Source organism: Podarcis vaucheri (assembly GCF_965113315.1).
Source record: "Podarcis vaucheri genome assembly, chromosome: 12".
NCBI classification, from domain to species: domain Eukaryota; kingdom Metazoa; phylum Chordata; class Lepidosauria; order Squamata; family Lacertidae; genus Podarcis; species Podarcis vaucheri.
The window spans coordinates 41,269,234-41,290,589 of record NC_138750.1 but is presented as its reverse complement, the minus strand read 5'-3'; the positions used below and the strand labels follow the sequence as shown (position 1 = coordinate 41,290,589).

At 44.1% G+C, this 21,356-nt stretch overlaps 1 protein-coding gene across 1 annotated transcript; it reads right to left on the bottom strand.

Moving 5' to 3' along the window:
- Positions 1-13,760: 13,760 nt before the first annotated feature.
- Positions 13,761-15,772, bottom strand: LOC309515740 (uncharacterized protein). Its single transcript, XM_082193833.1, has 2 exons — positions 14,857-15,772; positions 13,761-14,607 (listed from the first exon to the last, which is right to left on the bottom strand). Exons 1-2 carry the CDS (start codon positions 15,733-15,735, stop codon positions 13,807-13,809), a joined length of 1,680 nt encoding a protein of 559 aa, XP_082049959.1. The 5' UTR covers positions 15,736-15,772; the 3' UTR covers positions 13,761-13,806.
- Positions 15,773-21,356: the final 5,584 nt, after the last annotated feature.

Sequence of the window (21,356 nt, the reverse complement as noted above, 5' to 3'; positions counted from 1 at the left end):
TTAAAACACACACACACAAAGTACAGGCCTACTCTGCAAAAATGATGCACAACAGAAAGACAGGAAATGCCAGCATTTACTTGTGGTAAGACTGGAAAACAGGGAGGGGAGAAAATGTTCTCAGAACATTTCACGCTGACTTTGACAAACAGTGACAGAGTACATTTCATATTGCTATCGGGTTAAAGCTCCAAGAGCTTATATTTCTCGATCTGTGCCAATCAGTGTCTGAAGCATGTCCCCTTGATACAGAAATATAACCAGAGAAGGTGCATGCAATAGTATTGGTTGTTTTAGTGAATTATGTGGTCTCTCTGAGGAGATGGAGCAGAGATAATTGCCTTGTCATCGCTGCTTAAATACCACACTGGGGTTGTGAATGTAGGTTGAGGGCAAACATTCTACCTGTCCTTCTTCGTTTCTGTAATATAGGGGTGGAGAACATGTGCCCATCCAGATGTTATAGGACTCAGCCTGAGCTTGGATGGCCATAGGTTAGGGATGATAATTGGAAAGCCATTTTCTTCTTTGCCTCAAATGGCAAAATGTCTTGGACCGGCCCTGTTCTTAGTGAATGGCATGTAGATGCTTGACAAATACTAAGTTTGTGATTCAACACCTTACAGCTCAACTAGCACTGCCAAAACTTTCAGTTATGTCTGTACCTAATACATGTTGCGGCAGTGCTCACAAATCTCCATATCTCAAAATGTCAACTCTCTTCAGTTCCGTAAAAATTGATCAAACTGGCCTGCTTGAGCAATAACGCCCAAGGGGTGCTATGGATGGTTCTCTAAAGTTGGACCGGATGAAAATTAAAATGGATAATGGCTGGCAAGGGGGTATTTAAAAGTGCAGGAGAGTGGATTGTGTAGTCCAGCGTTGCCAGTTCCAAGTGCTGGAAAGGTATTTCTGGTCAGTGGGGACGATGCTCAACCAGAGTCGCTGTTGTACTCATGTCCTGCTTGCAGGCATCTGGCTGACCAATGACAGAAAGGGATCCTGGACTAGTTGGGTCTTTGGTGTGATCTAGCAAAGCTAGATCCCCTTCATGGATCACAGCCTTGTCGTGGCGAAGGGGCTTGAATAACTCAGAGAAGCTATGAGCTATGCCGTGCAGGACCACCCAAGATGGACAGGTCATAGTGGAGAGTTTGACCAAATGTGATCCACCTGGAGCAGGAACTGGCAAGCCACTCCAGTATCCCTGCCAAGAAAACTCCATGGACAAAGCTCTTCTTATGTTCTTTTAAATTAGATGAATCAATGTCCAGATTAAGAATAAAGCAGCTTGGTGGGGAAATTCATGTTTGATGGTTCCAATCCATGCAGTCTGCTTTTCTGAACAAAACAGAGTGGGAAATTTAGGGATGCCCATCTCCATAGCCCAGGTAGCACCTAAACTGGCTCCAAGACTGCAGGGCAGGAAGTGCCATGTGTGATTGGGGTGGGGGCATTGTAGAGATTTCATATGTTCATTTCCAACATAGCTATAATTTCCATTCCAGAAATGCCCCTTATTTTAGACTTGCTATATCATTGAGTTTAATTCTGCTGCATGACCCTAATTGCTTATAATTTGAGCAACAACTTCCTGGCCTGAAATGTTGTATGCACAACATCAGCCTGCTGTGGCAGGCAATTTTTAAGGATGGAAGTGGGGATTTATAAAAATGAAGGCTGACATGGCCAAAGCTGTAAAGTCCCAGAGGAGGTTCTTATAATACAATTTGCTAGAGATTAAAGAAACAGGGGGAGGGTCCCTATTGCCTGTCATGCTGCAGGAACAACAAACCCAGCAAGTTTAAAAATGATTAATGATGCCAGGATATGAAAAATGCTTGGTTTAACTGGGGTGTTAATAAATTATATTTAACAGGAGAAGCGTGAAGGATGGCTGTTGATATTTAGATGTATTCAGACTGGTAGGATGGAAAGGGTATAAATTAGTTGTGACATTTTAATTTTCACCAGTAACACTTGTGCTGAATATAGAGAAGATAAATATATAGTTTTCTTGGTTTATTAGGAAAAGTTGAGTCTATAGGATCCGTAGCAAAATAAAACGCCAGGAAATATTTCTCTGAGAATACTATGCTCCCAACACACATGTGTTATATGTATTAATGGACAGAAATCTAATAAATGAATAATCTGCATCCCATCATCAGTGTCAACAAATTCCATTGTTGCTGCTTATTACTAGCATTTGTTAATGTTTGCATTTGGTATAGTGCCTTTGAATATGGGGCTTCTATTTTTCGCTCTTATGTCTGTAATACCAGCCACTACTTTGCCCAATCAATATAAGGACTCCATTCTCTGGCTGCTAGGAGGGAGGGCATCTCAGGGCCCATATAATTTTGCTGATCTTCCTCTTCATAGTTAAACTTGACCCCAGGAACAAGAAGCACCACTAAGAGGGTCTCTCCTTATGATTATTCCTGTCTTTGATCCATCCTGCTTAGGGATACAAGAAGGTGTTGTTTTCCATTCTGCCCTGTATCCACTTCAGAGCTGTTACCATCCTGCTGCAGTTCGTCTTCCAACAAAACCAATGTTAGTTGTCTCACTGTCTGCTTACACAATTTACACAATTAATTACACAAAGTATGCACTTATGTTTTCAGTATTCCAGCCCTTCGTTTCAATACAAAGGAAAAGAAAGGCAGATCTCGTGCAAGGACGCAGCATAATCCCCTCTGCAAACCATTTATGGCTTTAAATTGCAAGTCATTTCTGTTCCTGACCATCCCAACTTGCTCCAGCCCTGGACTCCATAGGCCTGTTAGCATTTTGATGAGTAAGTACTTCAGATAGAATCCACTGATTCTGTGACTGCATGATCCCATAGGATAAAACCCTAGCAGGCAAAAGCAGAAGCAAACTTCAAAAGAACAGCCCAGCTTCAGTCTCCTCTCTTTAGCTGTGGGGAAAGGGCTGGTTTTCTCCCTGTTCCAGCTTTTCTACGATTTCCGCATGGAACTTGGATATACAAGTCACATATGGCTTTCTGGAATTTCATTCAACATGTGACTGCTTTACTAAACCTTAATTTTATTTATTTTTTGCTTTTATAATTCCCAGATGCCTCCGTCTGTGAAACTGGCCCTTTTATTAGTAACAGCTGTGCCAAATTTAGAGAGTGATTGCTGTTGTTAACTTCTCCCAGAGGCAAATTCTGAAATGGTTGAAAATGTCCCTAAAGAGGTTATATCGTTTGTATCTTTCTGATCCCATTTTGCAGCAGACGCCTGCGACAGGGCAGGATGCGCAACAAACAGCCAGCCTCCCCGCCTATAGATTCCCTCTCCACTACTGTATTTGTTCCAAGGTTTATGAACGTAATAAATTTCAGGGAATAAGTGAAGTCAATTCAGCCTATTAAGTTTCATTTTCTTTTAATACTCCAATCCCCTCAGGATGCCATTTACTGTAATTGTTTCTTAAATGATCCCCCAGTGTTTAAACTTCAGCGCCTCTGCTCAGAAAGTCCTTCCACGCAAACGTTGCGGAGGAAAATGGGACACATGACATCTGTTTCTGATTTGTTTTTCTTTACTTTGCAGTTATTGCCATTGTCCTCTTATCTGTTTTTGAGGAGAGAAAAACGGATAACAGCATTTGGCATCAACTGTACTACTTAAAGTTTAATGTAGCTAAATCTAAATCTCCTCTAAATGGAAGGGGCTATAAATCCAGACTTTACAGTCTTGTCTCATACCCTCCGCCCTTGTTGGATCAATAGTAAAGTGCCCTTTGGTTGACCTTTATACTTGGTATACTTTGTGAGTGCTGTACCAACCAAAATGCATCACGAAGAGTTTTCTCCAGGATTGCATCCCTCTGCCACCTGTGACTAGAGTCGCCATCAGACATTCACTAGGAACAGATGCAGCTTATGAGCAGAGCAGCCCAATCTCTGAGTGGTGAGAGATTTCAGGGGCTCCAAAGCATACCTTGGAATGAAGGTCATTGGAGACTAGTGGCATTTTCTCTTGGAGACTAGTGCCTTTCTCCATTTTCTCAATGGAATTTGCCAACCACCCATTGCACCTTGGTTGTCAAAAGTTTTGGAAGTTGAACGGTCTTCCGGAAAGGATTATGTTCGACAACTGAGGTACCACTGTAATAATAATACACTACAATATTTATATAATAATAATACACTACAATATTTACCGGTATGTTTGGAGCTGTGATATGTTGACGTTTTGAGGAAACTGATGTCCCAAAATGTCATTTCTATAAACAAGCCATCTCGTAATTGAAGGGAACAAATTTCCCTCATTTTATAGTACCCCCCCCCAGATTTACCTCAATCTACAGTTCAGCCCTGCCCCCCCCAATTCAAAGTCTCCTCATGTCCTTCAGCTGCTTGCAGACTGGCCTATGGATAACACACCTTGTGGACACCAAGGCTCACCAAGATAAAGAAGGCATAGAGAATGGGTTGCAGGTAACGAATTAACGTATATGGGATGGTGGCAGAAGGGGAGAAGAGGAAGAGACATGCTCCAGAGGGATGATGGTTGCATAAGAGAATTTTCTCCCATAGCTTACAGATAGCTAGTAGCTAGCTGGTGCTGAGTGGGTAGGATAATTATGAGTGTTGACATTTACCAGCTAAATTATTGGCTTCTGGTTTCTAATGAAAATGGCTCTTTATGAACAGAGGCTTCAACATGACACCCAGGTGAGATTTTCTCTTCCTCAACTTCTCCCCATTATTTCTGACTTCATTCTTACATGTCACATTAAAGAACCAGTCATTTTGGTCATGCACATATTCTAATGGCCACCTCTGCAGATGGATAATTGCAACACCAATGCCGAAAGGGTTTTACCCCAATGCAAGAACTGGCTGGATGTGAGATCTGGGCCAGCAAAAAAACAAACCCTCTCTTCTTTGACTCAGTGGCATTAGCTATGGGTTGGGTTGAAGCCAGGCTATTTCCTTTTCCCACAGTCAATTCTACTGGTACAGGCTTTTAACCCTGCCCCTTTGTAACACAAAAAAGATTTCTGTGGAGCTACCCAGGAGTTTGGGCCTACGACATGGACATATGGAAAGAGATGCAGAATTATTGCCCGCTTTGGTTTGTTCTCTATAGGTCTCACCTTGTATTTGGAGGAACACTGAGGCTCCTCATTTCAGGAAAGTTGTTTAGGGCCTATGTGGCCCTTTGCCCAAAGTTAAGGTCAGCTAGCAAAACAACACAAAATCAAATGCAGATTAAATGCATAAGAAAAAGGGTGCTAAAACCTAACCCATTCTTAAAAACAAAACAAAAAAACCCCTTCAACTTTCACAATAATACCCCTATTAAGTGCAATGAAAAAGTCACAAAAATATGTGGCAAACTTTCCAATGGACTGTAGGGTTTTCTTTTCAATGGACCAACATGTCTGTTTTTTTTATGATGTTTCATAAAGTTACTCTTGATACTACTTACATATCTATGAGGCCTTTGCATCTGCGCCCCCAAAATTGAAGGTATCTTAAACAAAATCCAACTACCACTATTTATTTATGTATTTAACATGTACTCTGTCAAGGAACTCAGAGAAGCACACATTTCATCCTGGCAGTGATCAGTGATGGGGCGCTTAGCATTGGCAGAAGGATGGCATTCTGTGCCCCAAGACAACTCTCTGGGCCTGGACATATATATTAATATTCAGGCACCTCACATTTAAATAGCATAGCATAGCATTGTAGAGTCACCTGGTCCAACCCCCTAAAATGCAGGAATCACAGCATGCTTCTGTTCACCCAAGAAAGCAGTAGAAATGTTGATGTTACCAAAAGCAAGTGGTGAAACTCTTCTCTGTTTTCTTTTCAGTCCAAGGTTCATTCAGCTGTATGGTCAATGTTAATCTCACTGCAGGAGCTGACCCTGCTATGCAGCAGGGAGCAGATGGGGAATAGATGGCAGGAATTGTGTCTGAATGGCACAGCAAGACTTTTGAAAGTGTTGGCCTCAGTGCAGCAGTTTCCCCTAATACAAGGTGTTTTTATTTCTTATTTTCACTAATGTAGGTTTTCTATGCATGCTTTACTGCAGCCTATGCATTTTCGTATATAACACTTGGCTGGAGAACCGTGCTGCAAAAATCAGAAAAGTTTGAATTTTGAAGGCTGGCTGTGTTTTGGCTTGCACATTGTTTTGGAAAGTGTGTGAATTAGGAAAGTTTGCTTTTAAGTGCAAACCAAATCAAATTTCTCCTTTGTCCCTCCTTATGCCATGTATTCTTAAAAAGTGGTGCATAGCAGAAGACTTCAGCTGTGCAAATGCGAGGAAATGAAAACATGCACTGCCATGCTTAAACACACCGGGACAGTGGGTGGCTTCTTCAATTACGCTTCCTCCACATGCTGCAATAAATTATGTATATGAAATAAATGCAGACAATTCCTACATCATTTATCCTCAGCACAGAGCTCTCTCTCCCCCCTCCCTACCTCCCTCTTCTATCCATTAAATTAGATTTAAACTGAAGGTGTTTAGAGCAACCTCCCCCATCCCGCTAAACCTGCTCCCCCCCCAAGTTCCTTCATTTCCACAAGAAGGCCTGTGCTTTTACTCCAGTGTGACAAGTAAGATAATGTTCTGCCCTCTCGGCTTTCGGCACCATTTTTGACTAGACATCCTGAAATGGCATGATGAGGACCTTCAAGAGGCAATTAAAAATGCCCGTTTAAAATACTGAACTGCAAGGTGTTGGATAACTGCAAGCTCTGTAGGAACAAACCACTCCTGCTAAACAGACGCTGGACCATATGGAGAGGCTGTGGGTAAAGTCAGGTGAATGTTAAGAAAAGTCATTTTGCTCAGCTCAGTAGGGCTGGGCGATATCAGCTTTTCAACATCGCGGTGTATCGCCAGCCAAACATCATAGAATCATAGAGTTGGAATAGACCACAAGGGCCATCGAGTCCAACCCCCTGCCAAGCAGGAAACACCATCAGAGCACTCCTGACATATGGTTGTCAAGCCTCTGCTTAAAGACCTCCAAAGTAGTGTAGCACCCTGCTTGTGGTTAACGCTTAGCTGGAATGAAATATTCAACGCAGCAATAGAGAAATTAAAATAATAATTTATTTGTCAGACAAATAAATGAGAGACACAGTGGTATATGGTTACCAATGCTCTGCCTGCCAGCCCTCATGGCCAGCACTTATATTCCCTCAGCCCAGTCCCCTTGCTCCTCCTTTGGCTGCCTCTGTCCAATCAGCCTGGTTGAATTTCCTATTGGCTGATTGCTAGAACCAATCATATCAGATACACCCATTTCCTATTACCTTTTATGGGAGACAGAGAGCTATATTTTCTTCTATTTATAAATGGCAAACAAGTAGCCATTAACCTCTACAAGGCACCTTAATTACCAGATAACCTTTGGCCCCTCTTTCCCTATTCCCTACAAACCAGATGGTTTTTAATTTCATTTTAAACAGAGGCTCGGCAACCAGATGTCAGGAGTGATAGTGCTTCCTGTTTGGCATGGGTCTGTGGTCTCTTCCAACTCTAGGACTCTATGTCTCTATGAAATAAGAATCTAACATCTAAATTTCATGCTTTCTAAATCCTTTGCATAATTACATTTAAGCCTATATATTTAATACATTAATATATATATATATATAGAAGAAAGGGAACTTAGTAAAAAACCAGTTTCCAAAAGCAACTTCCGAGAGAAGCCTCTTAGTTTACAGCCCCCCTTTTGCTGCTAAAACAGCTGCTGTTCTAAAAGCAACTTCTTCAATTTACCCTTTGGGCTTAAGTCTAAAATGGGAGGCATAATAATTGTTTTTGCAACTTGATTATTCTGTAATTTGTAAGGTCAGTGACCTCGCTTCTCAGCCTTTTTATGACCGCAATAAACCAGGGGCCCTCTTTAAGATGAGCACATCTGCCGATGCACTCACTGCCTGGCATGAGAGATGCTGCCTGGCATGAGAGATACAGATATTTTAAAATATATTTTAAGCTCATTTTAAGAATACAGGTGTCTGATCAAAATATAAGCCTTGATTAAAATGCAGACTATGAACAGATGCCTCATTCCCCCCTTTCAAGCTCAAGGACCTTCATCCCAAGTGTCCTTGATAGCTTGACCTTCATCATATTCCTGAGGTAAAGCTCTGTATAGGGCCATGATATGAGGTAGAGTTTCATTTGAAATCATCTTGCTAATTGTACTTCTAAAACATGAAATGATACATGGCACCATACATAAAACCATTACTACTACCGTCAAGAAAAACAAGCAAGACAATAATATCCCTTTGAGTCCCGCAACATTAGGTAACCAGTTGGTGAGCCATCCCATATCCCATCCTTCCCATGTTTGTACTGGGACATGTGCTATATTCTCCATCTTTGTGGCCAACACACGGATTGCCTCACCATTATCAGAAATGTTAAAGCAACAGGCATTCCCTGTCAAGTTCAAGACTCCACATAGACCTCCCTGCCTGGCAAGTACATAATCCATTCCCATTTTCAGCTGCAAAATGGCGGCTCTACTTTCATCCAACTGTTGTGCAATAAGTCTCAAACTCTGGGCCGTTGCATTGGTTACTAGTTCCACTACTGCTTGCAATCGAATTATTCTGTTTAGATTATAAATAGGATCCCGTGCCCCTTGTATGAGCTCATCAGGATTCCAAGAGGCAGGCTCATAATAGGCTATAATGCGCTCTGGTGGCCAATCATCAGTATCGCTCCAACTTTGGGTACTTCCTCCTGCTATACGAGAAATATCAGCGTTTCTTCGTGTACGCTTGGCCGAATTAGTGGGCATAATCCACATTGGTGGTAATATCCATCCCAGGAAACAAGTCCCACTCCATTTGGAAGGGAGCTGCTTGTATGCCCATTCTCCACATATCCACCACAACCATCGGGTCTGAGGTTTTTGGTATGTGGAGGACATAAGGCGAAATATCAAAAGGGGTAGAGAGTTCACAGTGCAGTATGTTAGATTGCCTTTTTCTGTCACAGTTATGTTCCATACCACTTTCCATGCATGAATAAAAGGAGGTGCACAGGGCAAGGCATTCCGAGTTCGATAGGTAGTACCGTGTGCCCAGGTATTCTTAATATTATCCCAAGTATAGTGACAATGAGAAGAGCCTACCATGGTAGGATCAGCTGCCTCTGATGATTTATGTACACAGAATTCCCCTTGTACAGGTATAACTCGTAGTGGTTTAGTTGAGTTCCATCCGGGGAAATTCTGTACTTCTGTTTGGTGTGGCATTTCGCTTACCATACCAATGGCATTTAATGGTATCGGTAATAAGGGCATACCTCCATCTGAATCATCTGGCCCAAGAGAGCAAACAAGGCAATTGGTCCTATTTGCAACATTGGCTACCATCTCAGCTAAGCCTACCCACATATTGTGGTCATGGCGGAATCCATATTTAGCAAATTTGGTCAGATTCAAGGACCCTTCCCCTTCTCAAGGGATCAGGATTAATAATAAAATCATGTTGATGTGTAGTATATGCATTCCTTCCACAAAAGATTACCTTATTGTGATAGCATAAAAATATTAGCCCCAATATAATTCCCCCAGTGACAGAAATGGGGAACCACCAATACCAAAACATATATCCCAAGGATCCCCAATGAGTAATATCCTTGATAATTGTTCCACAAGGGGGGGCAGTCAATTAATTGTATTAGAGAATCTTCCCGTTCACAATCGCTGGTTTAGACGCTCCTCAAGCTTCAGGCGTGCGCAGGTCAGCCAGCTTCCAGGTTGTGGCTGCAGCAGGCCGGTCGTCTAATGTTGCCCGTGACCTAGCCCGTTCCCCGTAGGGCTAGATACAGGGGTTTTTGGAGAGAGTCAGTTTAAGAGGATTAGAGGGGTCACCTTTGCACGTCCAACTGCCTTCGGACTTCTTCAAACGGGAGTGATGAATCCAGGGGGTCACCTCAGCTACCTTCACCGCTGTTGGAGTAGAGAGCAAGACGGTGTAAGGTCCACGCCACTTAGGTGCAAGTGGATCTTGTTTCCACTCTTTCACCCATACGCTATCGCCAGCCTGGAACTGATGAATCGGCTCGGCAATGCTGCACGGCGTGCGCTCGAGGGCCCACCTGTTAAGAGAAACAAAAACACGGGAGAGAGATTGCACTTGTTCCTGTGTCACATGGTCTCCTATTTGTTTGAGGTCAGCTGGAATATCCTGAACAAAGGAGGGCGGCCTCCCATACAGGAGCTCAAAAGGTGACAACTTAAGTCTTTTTGTGGGTGCACACCGAACACGAAACAGTGTTATGGGTAACACATCTACCCATCCCAATCCTGTTTCCTGGGTTAACTTTGCCAATTGGGTTTTCAGAGTCCTATTCATTCTTTCAGTTTTCCCTGAACTCTGAGGCCTATATGCTGCATGCAGTCTCCATTTTACTTGTAGGACTCGACATACTTCTTGTACTACTTGATCAATGAACGCTGGCCCATTATCACTTCCAATGCATCTAGGTAATCCAAACCTCGGGATCAATTCAGTGAGGAGTCTCTTAGTTACCTCTCGTGCCTTTTCAGTTCTGGTGGGAAAAGCTTCAACCCATCCGGTAAGAGTATCTACAAACACAAGGAGATACTTGAATCCCTTAGAAGGGACCAGCTCTGTGAAGTCCACAATTAGGCTTTCCATGGGGACGTATCCCACATGTTGGATTCCAGGAGGTTGTACCGGTCCCTGCCTGGGATTGTTTTTAGCACAAAGAACACATTTCTGTGAAATGCAAGTTGCTAATTGTGATAGGTTAATAATATACAACTTCCGACTGAGACTCTCTCTGGTTGCAGTACCGCCAAGGTGAGTAGATTCATGATAATTTCTTACAATTGTGCCTGCTAGGTGATGAGGTACATAAATCCTATTGTCCGGCAGGATCATCCAACCGTCCTTCACAACCGCTCCTTCCTGTTCAGCCCACTTCCTCTCTTCTGGGGTATAGTGAGGGTTAACTTCTTCTGGAACTACCTCTGGTATGAGGGCTGCTATAAATCCTCCCACAGGCTTTTGGGCTGCCTCTCGGGCTGCTTTGTCAGCAGCATGATTTCCTCTGGTTATTGGATCCCTTCCTCGTCCATGACCTTTGCAGTGCATTACAGCAATCTGTTCTGGAGCCCATACTGCTTCCAACAGGATTTCTACTTCAGGTCCATACTTCAAGGCCTTCCCGTGGGCTCCTATTAGACCTCTTTCTTTCCATAGAGCTCCATGTGCATGCAGGGTTAAGAAGGCATATTTAGAATCAGTATAGATGTTTGCCTTACATCCGGCTGCCAATTGCAGAGCTCTAGTTAAACCTATAAGTTCAGCTTTTTGTGCTGAGGTGCCAGCAGGCAAAGCTTCAGCTTCCACAACTTCCTCATTGGTGACCACAGCATATCCTGCTCGTCTGGCACCTTCATGCAGGTAACTGCTACCATCAGTATAATATACAACATCTGGATTTTTCAATGGTTCATCTTTCAGATCAGGTCTACTGGAATAAACTTCATCCATTATTTGGAGGCAATCATGTGATTCTTCATCATTTACCTCTGGTAGGGGCAGCAAAGTTGCTGGATTGAGCATATTCACTACTCGTAGATGAATCCTGGGATTTTCACACAATAGGCCTTGGTATCTAGCCATCCTTGGGTTCGTTAGCCAATAACTACCCTTATATTCCATGAGCGTCAGAACAGCATGAGGTACATTCACATACATCGTCTGGCCAAAGGTAAATTTATCAGCTTCTTTGACAAGGCTTGCAGTGGCCGCTACTGCCCTTAGGCATGGAGGCCATCCTTTTGCTACCGAGTCCAATTGTTTTGACAAATAAGCTACTGGACGGTTCCAACTTCCTAATCTCTGGGTCAGTACTGCTGCTGCAATCCCATTCTGTTCATGTACATACAGCTGAAAGGGTTTTTCCGAATTAGGCAGTCCAAGAGCTGGGGCCTCCATAAGTCGTTGTTTGATAACTAAAAAGGCTTGTTGCTGCTCAGGTCCCCATACGAATGGGTCCTTTTCTGCACCTCGAGTGCTTTCATGTAAGGGCTTGGCCAGACTGCTGAAATCAGGTATCCATAGTCTACAAAACCCTGCTGTTCCCAGGAATCCTCTGAGTTGTTTCCTTGTGGTAGGTTCCTTGATAAGGCAAATAGCTTCTTTCCTCTCTGGTCTCAATGCTCGTTGTTGGTGTGAGATGTCAAAGCCCAAATATTTGACCTTTTCTAAACATAACTGTGCCTTTTTCTGGGAAACTCGGTAGCCAGCTTCCCAGAGCAAGTGGAGCAGTTCCTCTGTCCCTTCTTTAAAGGTAAAGGTAAAGGTACCCCTGCCCGAACGGGCCAGTCTTGACAGACTCTGGGGTTTGTGCGCCCATCTCACATTTATTGGCCGGGGGCCAGCGCTGTCCGAAGACACTTCCGGGTCACGTGGCCAGCGTGACAACGCTGCTCTGGCGAGCCAGAGCCGCACACGGAACGCCGTTTACCTTCCCGCTGGTAAGCGGTACCTATTTATCTACTTGCCCCCGGGGGTGCTTTCGAACTGCTAGGTGGGCAGGCGCTGGGACCGAGCAGCGGGAGCGCACCCCGCCGCGGGGATTCGAACCGCCGACCTTTCGATCGGCAAGCCCTAGGCGCTGAGGCTTTAGCCCGCAGCGCCACCCGCGTCCCTTCTTTACAGGTATCAAAATCCTTTGCCGCTAATATAAGGTCATCTACATATTGCAGAACCACCTTTTCTCCAGGTATTGAGGGGTAACTTGTTAGATCCTTTGCCAAGGCAGTGCCAAATAAAGTTGGGGAATTTTTGAATCCCTGGGGCAATCTTGTCCAGGTTAGCTGGCCTTTTGTTCCTGTCAAAGGGTCTTCCCACTGGAAGGCAAATATAGGTTGGCTCTGTGGTGCCAGCCGGCAACAGAAGAATGCATCTTTCAAGTCCAATACAGTAAAAAATGTTGCTTCTGGTGGGATCAAACTCAGCAGGGTATATGGGTTTGGTACATTTGGGTGCAAGGTCTCGATAGCCTGGTTTACGAGCCTCAAGTCCTGTACTGGCCTGTATTCATCTGTCCCAGGTTTCCGAACAGGCAAAAGGGGTGTGTTCCATTCTGATTGGCAGGGCTTAAGCAGACCATATTTTAATAGGCGGTCCAAATGTTTCTGGATGCCCTCTGCTGCTCGCCGGGGTAAAGGATATTGCTTTACAGATACAGGGGTAGCCATAGGTTTTAGGGTTACTACAATTGGAGCTATATTCTTAGCCATTCCTTGTGGGCTATTTTCGGCCCATACTCCTGGTGGCACCTGTAGGGTTCGGAGGATCTTGTTTAACTTTGTATCCAATGTGGGTTGGACTTGCAGGGCTGACATTAGGTGCCATGATTGTTCCTTAGGTACTGAGAGGGAAATTATTCCTGCTGCCTTTGATGGCAGTTTCATTTCTGGACCTCGAGGAGTGAAGGTGATTTGGGCCTGCAATTTGGACAGCATATCTCTACCTAAGAGAGGTATTGGACACTCAGGTATATACAAAAACTGATGGGTTAAACGATGTCCCCCAATCTGGCATTCCAAAGGTTGGAGGAAAGACCTCTTAGCTGACTGACCAGTGGCACTTTTAATGACTACACTTTTGGATGCCTTTTTCTGCAATAGTTCTGGGAGTACTGAGTATTCAGCCCCAGTATCAATCATAAAGTCTATTAAATGGCTCCCTAATTGAATCGTGACCGTGGGCTCCTGGAAGCCTAACTTTATGGAGTCCGGTCGTTCCTAGTCTTGGGTAAAATCCTCCTCTGCCAGTCCAATGACATTGTCCCTACTCCGTCCTTGTCCAGGTCTCTGATATCTTCCATCTCGGATCATTCCCCGTCCCCGTCCCTGGTTTCTTGGGCCGGAGCCTGGGCCTGGGCCTGGGCCTGGGCCTGGGCGTACTTCTTCCAACCTCAGGGGTTCAGGACACTCCCGCTTCCAATGACCCTCCTTCTTGCAATTCGCACATTGATTCCTTCCCAGTGGTGGATTCCTTCCCCGCCCTCTCCCTCCATTTAAGGGGCGGTAGTCTTGCTTCACTGCTGTGGCCAGCATTACCATCTTTTCCTTCTGCCACTTCTTCTTCTCTTGCTTCTCAGCCTCATCCCTATTCCGATAAACTCGGCGTGCAATGGCCATAATTTGGCTCATCAGCATCCCTTCCCATCCTTCTGATTTCTGAATTTTCTTACGAATGTCAGAAGCGCACTGGGCCACAAAAGTAGCAGTAATCATTCTGCTGTTTTCAGGGGCTTCAGGGTCAAAAGGAGTCCATATACGATAGGCTTCTTGCAGCCTCTCTAAAAAGTCTCCCGGACTCTCATTTGGTTTCTGTTCTACTTCTGAGACTTTAGTCATATTAGTGGGCTTCTGGCATGCCCTGCGGATACCTTGCACAAGCGTTTGGCGGTAGGTGGTAAGCCTGGCCAGGTGAATTACATTGTTTGGATCCCAATTAGGATCTTCCAAGGGAAAGTTGTCTTGGAGATGACGGTCAATATTAAAAATATTTCCCACTCTGGCCTGCTCACGCAAATATATCTGTGCCTTTTCAATTATGTCTCTCCTTTCCTCAGTGGTGAACAGAGTATTCAGGAGCTGGCGGCAATCTGTCCAAGTAGGACTATGAGTATTTATTATTGAAGTCACCAAGTCCATCATAGCCTGAGGTTTTTCTGCAAAAGATGGGGTGTGTGTTTTCCAATTCATCAGATCCGTAGTTGTGAATGGAATGTACTGGAGGGTCGAAGTTCGAGGTGGCCGTGGTCCGGGTTGCCCGTTAACCACCACAGGCTCCTCAAGTGCATCAAATACTCTTCTGAGAGGGGCTACTATGTGATCTTTCTCTTCGCTTTGCTCTAGGGGCCTCAAATCATAGGGGATAGTATTTGTCCCAAGGCGTTCTTTTAACAGCTTTATACGCCTGGCTGTATTGCTTGCTGACCGGTTAAGGTCTCCCTGTAACTTCTGTAATAGTTCTCTAGGACTTGGATGTACAGGGGTTTGGGGTGGGCAATCAGTTGTTTCACTAAAGGAGACTGTAGATGGAGTTCTACTGGGACTCACAGGTGGAATAACCACTTCTGCTTGGGCTTTATTATAGGCCTCCACTGCCTCCTGAAGATATTTATCATAATCTATCAAGGAATCAAGCTCTGTGACTCCAGCCCCATTATTCATTCCACTTTCTTGCCTTGGGGTTACAACTGGTGGAGTGTTTGGATTAGGCTCCCTTCGATGTGGAGCATAGGGTGGAGGTGGAAGCACCTCTTCCTCTGGTCCCTCAAAAATGGGTTTGAGTTTATTTGGCAAGATTCCTTTCCTAGCTTCGGCTTTTACAGCCAATAATTTGCATCGTTGGACTTTGCATTCCCTTATCCATGGAGGATTTTTATTTAATGTGCTCAGCCAAGAATCTATATATGAAAATTGTTCTGGGCACCCTCCAGTTTCTTTGGCGATGTTAGACCAAAGTTTGCTTACTAAATTTATATCAAAGGTTCCCTGAGATGGCCATCCAGTATTTTGTTTTGGCCACTCTAATTCACATAACGTTCTCAAGTGCTCTGGCGTCATTTTGACTCCATATGCCCCTGAGAAGGCTTTCTTAAAATTATTTAACATACATTCAAGAGGTGTATTTTCCCCCTTTGAACCTCCAACTCCCATTGTATGGCCCTGTGAAGTATCCACTCAGTCACTCACACACTCGTTTTCACACTCAGGTCAGCTGCAGATTGTACTTTCTCATACATACAATGCGCTGGATACTTTACCACACTCTACCTCCCAATTTTTCCTTTTTCCTCCATCAGACCACCATCTGATGTACCCAACCACCTAGCGTACTCAGTTCCCCTTTACTGAGACGCAGAAGTTTGATCAAGACTTCTCTTCCTCCCAATTAATTGGAGGGCCAAAACCCCTTAGTGCACTTACCCTTAGCTGGTTGCCTGTTTATTTCTCTGGTTCCCCCCGGTCCGTCGCCGTCGGTGGGCAGGGTATCAGACAGACGAGACTTCTGCGTTCCCCTGGGAAAAAAACTTCCCAGTGCGCGCTGGGTAGACAGTGAGTGGTCCTCTCTCTTGTACCCTGCCCAGTAAGGCGAAGGGGCTGCGTTCCAGCAGACCACTTATCCGAGTCACGGGAGCACCATAAAATGTAGCACCCTGCTTGTGGTTAACGCTTAGCTGGAATGAAATATTCAACGCAGCAATAGAGAAATTAAAATAATAATTTATTTGTCAGACAAATAAATGAGAGACACAGTGGTATATGGTTACCAATGCTCTGCCTGCCAGCCCTCATGGCCAGCACTTATATTCCCTCAGCCCAGTCCCCTTGCTCCTCCTTTGGCTGCCTCTGTCCAATCAGCCTGGTTGAATTTCCTATTGGCTGATTGCTAGAACCAATCATATCAGATACACCCATTTCCTATTACCTTTTATGGGAGACAGAGAGCTATATTTTCTTCTATTTATAAATGGCAAACAAGTAGCCATTAACCTCTACAAGGCACCTTAATTACCAGATAACCTTTGGCCCCTCTTTCCCTATTCCCTACAAACCAGATGGTTTTTAATTTCATTTTAAACAGAGGCTCGGCAACCAGATGTCAGGAGTGATAGTGCTTCCTGTTTGGCATGGGTCTGTGGTCTCTTCCAACTCTAGGACTCTATGTCTCTATGAAATAAGAATCTAACATCTAAATTTCATGCTTTCTAAATCCTTTGCATAATTACATTTAAGCCTATATATTTAATACATTAATATATATATATATATAGAAGAAAGGGAACTTAGTAAAAAACCAGTTTCCAAAAGCAACTTCCGAGAGAAGCCTCTTAGTTTACAGCCCCCCTTTTGCTGCTAAAACAGCTGCTGTTCTAAAAGCAACTTCTTCAATTTACCCTTTGGGCTTAAGTCTAAAATGGGAGGCATAATAATTGTTTTTGCAACTTGATTATTCTGTAATTTGTAAGGTCAGTGACCTCGCTTCTCAGCCTTTTTATGACCGCAATAAACCAGGGGCCCTCTTTAAGATGAGCACATCTGCCGATGCACTCACTGCCTGGCATGAGAGATGCTGCCTGGCATGAGAGATACAGATATTTTAAAATATATTTTAAGCTCATTTTAAGAATACAGGTGTCTGATCAAAATATAAGCCTTGATTAAAATGCAGACTATGAACAGATGCCTCAGTAGGAGACTCCACCACACTCCTTGGCAGCAAATTCCACTGTCGAACAGCTCTTACTGTCAGGAAGTTCTTCCTAATGTTTAGGTGGAATCTTCTTTCTTGTAGTTTGGATCCATTGCTCCGTGCCCGCTTCTCTGGAGCAGCAGAAAACAACCTTTCTCCCTCCTCTATATGACATCCTTTTATATATTTGAACATGGCTATCATATCACCCCTTAACCTCCTCTTCTCCAGGCTAAACATGCCCAGCTCCCTTAGCCGTTCCTCATAAGGCATCGTTTCCAGGCCTTTGACCATTTTGGTTGCCCTCCTCTGGACACGTTCCAGTTTGTCAGTGTCCTTCTTGAACTGTGGTGCCCAGAACTGGACACAGTACTCCAGGTGAGGTCTGACCAGAGCAAAATACAGTGGTACTATTACTTCCCTTGATCTAGATGCTATACTCCTATTGATGCAGCCCAGAATTGCATTGGCTTTTTTAGCTGCCGCGTCACACTGTTGGCTCATGTCAAGTTTGTGGTCAACCAAGACTCCTAGATCCTTTTCACATGTACTGCTCTCAAGCCAGGTGTCACCCATCTTGTATTTGTGCCTCTCATTTTTTTTTGCCCAAGTGCAATACTTTACATTTCTCCCTGTTAAAATTCATCTTGTTTGTTTTTGCCCAGTTCTCTAATCTGTCAAGGTCGTTTTGAAGTGTGATCCTGTCCTCTGGGGTGTTAGCCACCCCTCCCAGTTTGGTGTCATCTGCAAATTTGATCAGGATGCCCTTGAGTCCATCATCCAAGTCGTTGATAAAGATGTTGAATAAGACCGGGCCCAAGACAGAACCCTGTGGCACCCCACTAGTCACTCTTCTCCAGGATGAAGAGGAACCATTGATGAGCACCCTTTGGGTTCGGTGAGTCAGCCAGTTACAAATCCACTGAGTAGTAGCATAGTCAAGACCGCATTTTACCAGCTTCTTTACAAGAATATCATGGGGCACCTTGTCAAATGCCTTGCTGAAATCAAGGTAGGCTACATCCACTGCATTCCCTTCATCTACCAGGCTTGTAATTCTGTCAAAAAACGAGATCAGGTTAGTCTGACATGACTTATTTTTCAGAAATCCATGCTGACTATTGGTGATCACAGCATTCCTTTCTAGGTGCTCACAGACTGTTTGCTTAATGATCTGCTCCAGAATCTTCCCTGCTATTGATGTCAGACTGACTGGGCGATAATTATTTGGGTCCTCTCTTTTCCCCTTTTTGAAAATAGGGACAACATTTGCCCTCCTCCAGTCTGCCGGGACTTCGCCTGTTCTCCAGGAATTCTCAAAGATGACTGCCAGTGGTTCTGAGATCACATCTTCCAGTTCTTTTAATACTCTTGGCTGCAGTTCATCTGGCCCTGGAGACTTGAATACATCTAAACTAGCCAAGTATTCTTGTACTATCTCCTTAGTTATTCTGGGCTGTGTTTCCTCTGCTGAATCATTTGCTCCAAATTCTTCAGGTCGGGCATTGTTTTCTTTATCGGAGAAGACTGAGGCAAAGAAGGCATTGAGGAGTTCAGCCCTTTCTGTGTCCCCTGTTTGCATTTCACCATCTTCTCCTCTGAGTGACCCCACTGTTTCTTTGTTCTTCCTTTTGCTACGGACATACCCATAAAAGCCTTTTTTGTTGCTTTTAACCTCTCTAGCAAGCCTGAGTTCATTCTGTGCTTTAGCTTTTCTGACTTTGTGTCTACATGTGCTGGCTATTTGTTTGAATCCCTCTTTGGTGATTTCCCCCCTTTTCCATTTTTTGTACACATCCTTTTTTAATCTTAACTCAGTTAAAAGTTCTTTAGATAGCCACCCTGGCTTCTTTAGGCACCTTCCATGTTTCCATCTCATTGGTATTGCCTGAAGTTGTGCTTTTACTATCTCCCTCTTAACAAACTCCCAGCCATCATGAACTCCCTTTCCTTTTAATATTGTTGTCCATGGGATCTCACCCAGCACTTCCCTAAGTTTTATGAAGTCAGCTTTCTTAAAGTCAATAAATTGAGTCCTAGTATGCTTGGCTGCTCCTTTCCACTGTATAGTAAACTTCAGAAGAGCATGATCACTCGCGCCTAATGATCCCTCCACTTCTACCCCACTAACCAGGTCATCAACATTGGTTAGAACCAGATCTAAAATGGCTGTTCCTCTTGTTGCTTCTCCCACTTTCTGGACAATGAAGTTGTCTGCAAGGCCAGTGAGGAATCTGTTTGACCTTATGCTCTTGGCTGAGTTTGACATCCAACAAATATCCGGGTAATTGAAGTCCCCCATTACTACTATCTCCCTTCCTTTTGCATGCTTGGCCATCTGTTCCAGGAAGGCATCATCTATGTCCTCCGTTTGGCTTGGGGATCTATAGTAAACTCCCACAATGAGGTCTCTGTTATTCTTCTCTCCCTTAATTTTGACCAAAATGCTCTCACTTTGGCTTTGAGGTTCTAAATCTTGGATCTCTTCACAGGTATACCCATCCCTGACATATAACACCACTCCTCCTCCTTTCTTGTCTGGTCTGTTTCTCTGAAATAGATTGTATCCCTCCATTATTACATTCCAATCGTGGGACTTATCCCACCAGCTTTCAGTGATGCCTATTATGTCATATTTAGTTTGCTGTACCAAGAGCTCAAGCTCATCTTGTTTATTTCCCATGCTTTGCGCATTAGTGTACATCACGGTTTGGCAATACAGTGGTACCTCGGGTTACATACGCTTCAGGTTACATATGCTTCAGGTTACAGACACCACTAACCCAGAAATAGTACCTCAGGTTAAGAACTTTGTTTCAGGATGAGAACAGAAATCGTGCTCCAGTGGCACAGCAGCAGCAGCAGGCCCCATTAGCTAAAGTGGTGCTTCAGGTTTTCAGGTTAAGAGCAGACCTCTGGAACAATTTAAGTACTTAACTCGAGGTACCACTGTATACCACCCGTGTACACCAGGTCTCCTTGAGAGCTGAGGTGGTTTCACCCAGGCTCGCAGGTTGGGACAATGCACTTTGTTTGCGCCACTCAGCTGAGGGGCAAAGCATTGGGGCTCCTTTAACTGCTCAGTGCAGGGAGCGACAACTGTGCTCCCCTCAGCTGAGCAGTTTCCCAGAGCCCCCACCCCTCTAGCAGCTTACGGGAACCAGCGCTGGTCTGGGGGCTCCTTTAACTACTTGATTGAGGCAAGGACAGCTACACACTCCTCAGTCAAGCAGTTTAAAGATACAGGGGAGGAACAAGCTGCATCTTGTTCAGATAGGCATCTCAGATAGGCCTAAATTTAGTTCCAGAACAATTGTTCGATTAGAATCCTCAGCACTCATATTAGGAAGTGAATCCCATTCAGTTTAGTGGAGCTTACTTCTGAGTAAACGTTTCCCTGTTGCTCTGTTGTTAGACTGCAAGGGTTTGTTTACCTGCTGTTACTTAGGTCCGTGGGGAAGACAAAAAACAAGCAATTTTAAAGTTAGAATGAAATTAAATTAATTGGTAGCCATGTCAGTAGATTGGGGTAACAGGAAGAAGGGAGCTGAGCACACTCTGTTTGCAGGCCATGAAGACAGGCATTTTGATGATGGGAGAAGAAAAATAAGATAGATAGATAAACTTTATTCGCATTAGCCAATGGCTATAGCAACATAAAACAAGCAATATATACAATTAAAAAGACAACAATGGGTAAAAAGGACAATCAGATGACCAAGATTATCGTTCAGATAGTGGTCCTTAATCTCATTGCACCCTCGATAAACCTAGCAACCTTTGCTGTTGTCTGATCATTTTGATCTGATAAAAGAAAGAACAATGTGGCCACAGATGGGTGGCCTGGGATGGTAAGTAAGAGTGGGGTGATGATCTCATTCCTCAGATCTTTATAAAGGGCACAGGACAGGAGAACATGAGCCACTGTTTGCCATCTCCACATGGGCAGAGTCATTTCTCAGTTGGAATCTTTTGGTATCTGCCCTCAAGTACGGCAGAGGGCATCACTTCCAATCTGGCCAGTGTGAAGGCACATCTATATTTTGGGATAGTTAATTTATACAAATATGGTGCCAGGGAATCA

Coding starts and splice junctions, on each gene's coding strand:
- LOC309515740 (XM_082193833.1), bottom strand. CDS start 15,735: ATGGGAGTTGGAGGTTCAAAGGGGGAAAATACACCTCTTGAATGTATG. Junction 14,608..14,856: donor TTGATGCACTTGAGGAGCCT/GTGGTGGTTAAC, acceptor GAAAAGGCACAG/ATATATTTGCGTGAGCAGGC.